General features: G+C 58.3%; 2 protein-coding genes across 2 annotated transcripts; one reads left to right on the top strand and one right to left on the bottom strand.

The window, feature by feature from the left end:
• Window positions 1–478: 478 nt before the first annotated feature.
• On the bottom strand, window positions 479–1,522 carry K452DRAFT_195769 (uncharacterized protein; the record flags this gene model as incomplete). Its single annotated transcript, XM_033535948.1, has 5 exons — window positions 479–517; window positions 609–692; window positions 768–800; window positions 876–923; window positions 1,055–1,522. Coding segments are annotated over 5 exons (672 nt in total), but the record flags the coding sequence as incomplete, so codon positions are not given.
• Window positions 1,523–4,679: 3,157 nt separating this feature from the next.
• Window positions 4,680–5,905, top strand: K452DRAFT_296294 (uncharacterized protein; the record flags this gene model as incomplete). Its single annotated transcript, XM_033541900.1, has 2 exons — window positions 4,680–4,799; window positions 4,856–5,905. 2 exons carry the CDS (start codon window positions 4,680–4,682, stop codon window positions 5,903–5,905), a joined length of 1,170 nt encoding a protein of 389 aa, XP_033399747.1.
• Window positions 5,906–7,938: the final 2,033 nt, after the last annotated feature.

Below are 7,938 nucleotides of genomic sequence, written 5' to 3'. Positions count from 1 at the left end.
CAAAACACAACAACAACGACGACGACAGCGACAGCGACAAACAGCGACAAATAGCAACAACAACGACAACGACAACGACAACATTAACAATAACCTCAACAACGTCAGAAAGCCGACGGCCCAACACGCTCCCGCTACTCCACATCCTCCTACACCTCCTTCTCCTCAGCCACCTTCTCATCCTCATCCTCCTTTCCATATCCTCCACCATCACCACCACTCCACAACCGTCTCCATCGTGTTTCGTAAATCTCGTCGTCGTCCGGCTGCTGGCAGGTGGTACCTTAGTAGGCAAGACGCGCGCAAAGTGGGTGCATATGCAATCGCGCTGCTTCTGGGAACAACAAAAAGAAAACATGGGGATAAGGAAAAAGAAAGAAAGACAACGAAAATCCGTCTCTCCATCTCCCCAAAGAAAGCCTGGTCGCGACCCACGCCGGCAATGTGCAGCAGCTGTGCTCCTCATAAAGATTCAGGCCCTCCCGCCAAAATGCTCCTTCGCATACTGCTCGCAAGCCTATCCATGACACCCGTCAGCCTGCCCTCGAGTCTCGACCCGAGTACCGAGTCACGCCGCTCGTCCTCAACGCCAGCACGCGGATACGTACCTTTGCGGGCTTGCCGACCTTTGCGCCTATGACCTTCCACTTGCTGGCTTCGTATTCCTTAATGGCCGCTAGCAGCGCGGCGCTCTTGTGCACGCCGTGTCAGTCGTACCGCAAAGCTTAAAAGAGACGCTCGCACGCCACGAGCCGCGCCTCACTCACCTCGTCCTCAGCGAATTCGGCATAGTGCATGTCCTAGTGCACGGAAGAGGCTCAGTAACGTAGCGCAGAGGTACAGTACCTCGAGGCTGGCGACAGAGTAGTACGTACCTTGTACCAGTGTTTCTTCACGCTACCTTCGGTCCTGGTAGGAAACGTCTATCAAAAGGAAGAAGGCGTCAGTTAGTCATCTCTCTCTTTCACTCCAGTCCAAGCCCGCCTCCCCCCTCCAATGCGCCCTCCATGAGCCGAAAAACAAAAAAACAAAAACAAAAAACAAACCAAGGTACCTTTGCGATTTCGCTCCAGCTGTTTCCCGCATCGCGCATGATCTTCAGCCTCTGCTCCTCGGCCGCCGTCCACGGTGTGTTGGTCCTGCCCTTCTTCTGCGGCGGCTGCAGCTGCAGCTGCAGCTGCGTCGGCGACTCATTCTCGGGCGCAGCCAGGCCCACGGGCGCGGCGGCGGCTGCCGGATCGCCGTAGCCGGTGTTCGGCGCCAAGTGCTGGCCGGAGGCGCGGCGCTTGCGCGGGTTAGTCGGCGACGGCACCTGCGGCTGGACGGCGGGCGCCGTCGAGGCCGTGGTGGACTGCGGAACGTGGGTATAGGCGCCGAAAGGGTCGACAGGCTGGTGCTGCTGAGCGGTGGGTTGGTGCAGCCCCGAGAGGCCCGTCGTCGGGTCGCCGGACACGGTGAGTTGCGAGGGCGCGGCCGACATGGGCGACGGCTTCAGCGCGCGCTTCGAGGCCGGAGAGTTAGCGCTGTGCGCAGGCGCGAGCGAAAAGTCAGCAAACCCGTCAGCACGAAAGGGAAAGGACGATGCATCGGAATGCGGTGCGGCGCGGGGAAGCAGCGCGGCAGCTCCTCGACGCGGCCCATCGGACACCCCCGCGAGGTAGTCGAGACCTCGGTCGCGGCACAGGGCCAAGTCACAGCCTCGAGGGGGAAAATGGGAAAAGAAAAGAACAAAGGAAAAAGTAAAGGAGGAGATACTCACGACATGTTTGATTGCAGCTGCTTCCTGGCAAAGTATGTCGCGAAAAGGCCGTACGGATCGGCTCCGCAATGGCGAGTGTCGAGCGTGTGCTACAGAAGGGTCGAAGGCGCCTCGTTGCTCACTGCTCATGTTCTCTCTGCGCGAGCCGCTCGAAGCTTTTTTGCCGCCCTGCGCTGCGCTGCGCTGTGCGATCTTGCTGCTCTGGGTCCCCGACTGACCGTGTGGCAGATGGGCGACGACAACGATCGGGCGTTGCCCGCTGGCTGACTGGCTGGCTAACCACGCACGCACGCACGCAAGCACCCAGGCGAGCGTCGTCCGTCCGTCTTCTGCTTCTGCGTCTGCGTCTCTCCGGCCTTCACTCAGCACGACGGCATGGCAGCAATGGAACAATGGCAGAAAGGTCTGGTTTACGCCAACTTTGACACAACACCACCCACAACGGCGGTAAGCGCGGCGCGCGGCTCGGGGGGACAAAGCGTTCCGGCGGCGCAAAGCGAAAAGGAAAGGCGGGCTCAGTCGTGAGAGGGCTGACGACGATGGCAACGGCGTCGAAGATGGTGGAGAGGGAGGATGATGGGAGCAATGGTAGCAGTGGCGTGGTTATTGCGACAGCGGGGACCGTCAGGCGTTGTACGCGGCGGCGGCGGTGGTCACTGAGGGCGCTCGTGTACGTATGTATGATAACGTATGATGGATGGATGTATGTATGTAGCTATGTATGTATGTGTGTGTATGTATGTATGTATGTATGTACAGAGTGCATAGAGGGCGCAAGTAGCGAATACCTAGGCATGGCTTTCATGGGCATCTCAGTGGGTGGCGCGCGCGTGCTCTGGGTTGCGCCTGTTTGATGACGGGGATGTGGTTCCGCGGCTAGGCGAACATACATGGAAGAGAGAGACAGAGAGGGGCCGGAGCCGTGGATGGTGGTATTATGGCGTCTGGCGCAACATCTGGCTGGTCCGACGCGTGCGGAGTAGTGACTACGAGCAGTACGAGTGTCGATGGTCGACGGGGGTCGGGAGGTGGGTGCGGGGTAGCGAGTGCGGAGAGGCGGGCTGCTGACGGGCTGAATGGATGGAGCTGGTTGGTTGTTGGCTGCATGCGGAGAGAGTCGCGAAAAGGGCGAGAGGGTGAGAGAGGCTACGAGGCTGCGAGGCTGCGAGGCTGCAAAGGCAGTGAGGCAGGAGCGGAGTCACGCGCGCGTCGCTTGCTCGTCGACCCCGGCAGCAATCTTCATGCGAGGCGTGACGGGTGTCGCCATCGCCATCGCCTTCCCGCCTCGTGTATCTTGCGCGAGTACTCCCTCTCCTCCCTCTCACCGCTGGGGACCAGCTCCACTCTGCTGACGACCCTCATCTCGCAGCGGCTGACGAAGCCAATATCTGGTCAATCTGCCAACCATCTCGCCTCTGATCCGCATGACCAAAAAGCCCCGAGCTCGCTCCGGATGCGACACCCTTTTTCACATGTCAAGCCCGACACATCCCCCACCAAGCCGAGCGACAATCACCGCCCCAATCGAAGCCCATCATCCCGCGACCTGCGCCTCCAAAAACCTGCCAGTGACCGCGACCACGACCGCCAAACAAGCCCAGCTTCCTCTCTCACACTCTCTGTCCCCCTTCTCTCACCCTCTCACCTCGAACGCGCCCGTCAGCGACGTTTTCTTGTTTGTCGCCAAGCCTTGGGCTCTTTCGACGTTCATGCAGGCCCATGAGACGATCTCCGTGCCAGACCCGCAACGCTTTCGCGTTTGAGCCCTTTGGCCTTTGCCCACCAGGCTGAATGGAAGGCCTAACAAAGCGTCTTGACTGGTCCGCCACGACCCAACATGGCTCTTGGCAACGCTGCTGCTGCCATTGCTAAGGCGAAGGATAGCAATAGGTGGGCAAATTTCCTCGGTCTCGTTTCCTGCGCCGTCTCATCTCGTTTCCTGTAAAAAGGGGATGTTCTGGGCTGTCAAAACACCGCGCTCGTGTCTATTCTTGGCCGTTGCAGAGTTTTCTTGTGCCTTCGCTTCGTCTGTAGCCCCCGCTTGTTGTCTGTAATAAGCTTTATGGTTATATGGCACTCTATGCTTAGCACCCCACCCGTTTCTCCTTCCGTCAACGCTCCATGGCTTAGCTGCGGGGCTTGAGGCTTGTCGCGCTCTTCATTTGCCTCGCTTGGGCCGCCGTTACAGGCCTCTCAAACCAGCCGAGTTTTGAAACTGCCTAGAACCCACCTCAGGATGGCGACAGATTTCATGCACGGCACCGACACCAGTGTCCCTGAGCTTCTCCGCAGAGCGGCTAGATCTGTCAACATCCGCCTGTCGCGCTGCAGATCAGGCAAAGCGCTCCGTCAGCCGCGTCCGGAGAAGGGTCTGCGACCTGCCCTGAACCGGCCATCTCGCGAGGGGATCCGTCATTCACTGGGGCTTCGCCGTGAATCGTGAGTTTGACAAGCTCTTAGTTTTGTTGCAGCTCCATGCAGGATGGCTGGTTTGGAAACTTAGCCAACATCAAGACCCACAACTTCAATCATCTTGGCGAATACTCCACCGACCAGTTGCCCCGCCGCCTCTATATCAAGCCCCTCTGCGCCTCACCCCTTCTGCCTCGGGCACTACCATCAATCTCACACTTTTCGGCACCCGGCCGTTTCCTTTTGGCAGCCTTTTGACGCTATCCTCCTTTCCTTCAACTCCCACTGGTTGGGGCTGCTTTCATTCTCTAATTGACATTGCTGTGCAATTGATTGCCCATACACGCTTCTTCTTAATCAATCTTTATTGTCATCCATCTCGGCAGGACCAGCTTTGGACCCTTCCCGTTAACGCACCGTCTTTTCCGCTGCTGCGAACGGACTTTTACGATCAATCGACGACCATCACCGGCTACAGACCACTGACTGTTGATCCACCACACTCAAAATGCACCAGCGAAGCATTTCTTCCATTTCGTCGTTTAGCGACATGAGCACTTCCGCTCCCACCCCTCCTCGGGCTCGCAAGATGTCCACGGGAGGAAACAGGTCTTGGACTGAAGAAGAGGTATGTTCACGACGGAACCTTCATTGTATACGTGTCTTTAACCTTGCCACTCGCAGGAGGCGTACCTTCTCCAGACTCGCCAACAGAAGATGCCCTACAAGCACATTGCCCAGCAACTCAACAAAACCGAACTCGCTTGCCGTCTGCACTACCACCAGCTGAGCCACGGCTCGCATCGCCGTAGGCGTAATGCCTCCGTCTCTTCCATTGCTTCCTCTGTTGTTTCCGGCATCTCGACAAACACGTCACCTTGCTCGCAATTCTCGCTCCCCAATGACTTGACCGAGGAGACTTCTTCCACTCAACCCATCACTCCCCCGAACGCCAGCCCCAAGACGCAGGCCTCGTTGCCCCAGACCTCTCCCTCTGGCAACTCGATGCACCAACGGTATCATTCGCAGCAAAAGGCTATCCTTCCACGCCTGCAACCGCGTCTTATGACGCCTCAGACTTCGCCGGAGCCGAGGGCCGGCCTGCGCATCGACACGAACATGACTGGCATGGAGAACGGCAACGAAAACAACACGTCCGCCGCAATTACCACCGCGACGGCCACCACGGCCTCCTCCGGCATTGCTCTGCCCTTCCACCACCACAAATACCCCAACACCGCCGCGGCTCCGCCCCTCAACGCCATGAGTGCCTTCACGGCCATCAACTCGACCAAGCCCGAGATGAAGCAGCAGCAGCCCGACGAGTCCGTCGACACCGCCCGCCTTCGCCAGATCTACGAGTCGCACCGCGCCGCCTTCTGGGCCGCCGTCGCCACCGATTACGGTCCGAACGTGTCGGCTGCCCAGCTCGAGGACGTCTGGCGCCAGGGCGGTAGCCCCGCACACGGTCTCGCACACGCCGCCGCGCCTTGGAAGTTCGGCGCGGGCATGCCCTTTGCGCGTCCCCCGACGCCGGAGCGCAGCCCTGAGCCGTGCGAGCCGCCGGTGCAGCTGCAGCAGGCGCCGTCATGGAGGCCAGTATTTGGGCAGAAGCCGCTGCCGGCGTTCTCTGGTGCGCCCTTCACGGCGGAGACGGAGCGCGAGCGCGAGCGCAGGCAGTCGCGGACGGCCATCTCGAGCCTGTTGACCGAGGACCGGAATCCCAGGTCGTAGATTGGACGCTGGCAGTCTGATTAGAAGCGACGACGCGGAACAAGGAATTTCTTACTGGTTTCATTGGGATACCTCCCTTTAGACGGAACGGGCATGGCTATGCACGGGACGCGACGATGACGCGAACTGGACTGGATACGGACTGGGTTTTCTACCTTCATTATTGTTTGGGATTTTGCTTGGTTTGGGTATAGATAGACTGGGCGGGAGCAGGAGGGGGTGGAGGGGGGAGAGGGGGGAACGAATGGGCGGAAGGGCGTTGGCGCCGGAGATGGTGGCGCCTTGTCGTCCGTCGTCCGTCGTCCGTCGTCTCTTTCCCTCCCTCTCTCCTTCTCTCGCTCTCGCTCTCGCTCTGGCGTGCTTGGCTTGGCCTTGGCCTGGTTTGCTCTGCAGGCTGGCTAGGGCTGAGGCAGGGGGTGCAGAGCGGTTACGAGTACGGGGGTTGCGGTGTACGCACACGGCGTTTCAGGCACGGGCGGGGGAGGGGGGGGGGCTTGTCTTGCCCCTCTTCGGGGGATACCTGCCTACCTGGGAGAGAGGAGTAAGGTTTGGATTATGCTTGCTTGCTTGCTTGCTAGGCTGCCTTGGCTACTTTGCTGCGTCACTCACTCACTCCCTATAGTATCTGCGTCTTTAGCTTGTATAGATGGATGGTTGGGGGGGTTGGTGTAATCTTAGTTGAGTCTTTCGTTAATCTGGGCTTGAGTTTTCGTTAGTTTTGGTGTCTTTGTCTGTGTCTGTGTCCGTGTGTGTGTGTGTGTTATTGAAAGGGCTGGTGGGATTGGCATGGTTGGCCCATTAGTTGGCTGCTCATCACGCTCATCACGCTTTCCCGCTGTTTGAGCTCCTTCCTGCACGTCCTGCACGTACCGGTGCAGCCGTATGGTATGTAGGGCGCGCGCGGGTGTGGTGGCTGGCTTCTCTTTCCCTCTCTTCTCTTCTCCTTCTGTTACCACCTCTCACACATACCTTTACACACTGACACTCCCCTCCCTCCCTCCCTCCCACCACTCCTACAACCGCCTTAACCGCCCACATTTACTCACTCACTCACTCATACGCTCACACGCTCGCACGCTCTCACGCGCGCGCGTCCTGCCTTACCCCCTCCTTAGCGGCGCCTGCTGCTGCGGTTGCGGTTGCGGAGGTTGCTATTGCGGACTCTGTTACGCGTAGGCGCGCGAGTGGGCGGGGATAGTGGGAAGGGGAGGGTTGTAGGGTTGTTTGGTTGGTGTGTGTGTGATGTGGTGCTGTTGGTGAGGCGTGTTTGTCTAGCCGCCGCCGAGGAGGGGGTGGTGGGGAGGAGGAGGGTTTCTACGTTGGTGGGGTGCATGTGTGATATGGGGGAGGGCGCTTACTTGCTCGGAAGTGGACGGCGGTATATAACTAGAAACCGCTTGGGGCCTAAGACCTGGCTGGCAATATACAAGCATAACAAGAGATGGTACTAGGATGACGACTGCATCTACGGGTGGTGTTCCTACACACAGACAACGGCGTCATTAACGACGTGTGATAAAGGCTGGGTCTTCGAAAAGTCTACACCAGTACGTCGTTCTTGACGGCGAAGATGATCACTGCCAGTAGGGTATGTTGATGCTTTGTAATAGTAGTAGGTAATGGTGGCGATCGGCATTATCGTGCTTGTATCTTTTCCAACTGGTCACATATGGCGAAGACCACATGTGGTAATAGAGTTTTCAAGTTTCAATCTTTAAGCCCGCCCTGTGTAAGCTATAGATATGCTCCGGATCGAACTGTAGGAGCATCTCCCGGTTCATGAGAGTTTGACCGAGTTTTTTCGCACTCCGCTTTGGTTCTTTGTGGTATTTACCCAGTGACCTAGCTCGCGGTACTTCCTACCGGTTGGCAACTTCCGTCATCATGGATCCTGTCGGTATTCCTGGCCGCCTGGCCTTTCGGTAACACTGTCACTCCCGTCTTCAAAATGCGATTTTCAAGTACGCGTATCTGGCTACGCTGCCCCTGCAGCTCGACACCGACAGCGCAAAGGATTTCGTCAAAACTTGCTA

This window comes from Aplosporella prunicola, assembly GCF_010093885.1.
Source record: "Aplosporella prunicola CBS 121167 unplaced genomic scaffold K452scaffold_7, whole genome shotgun sequence".
In the NCBI taxonomy this organism is placed as follows: Eukaryota; Fungi; Ascomycota; class Dothideomycetes; order Botryosphaeriales; family Aplosporellaceae; genus Aplosporella; species Aplosporella prunicola.
This window is presented reverse-complemented; position numbering and strand designations above follow the sequence as displayed.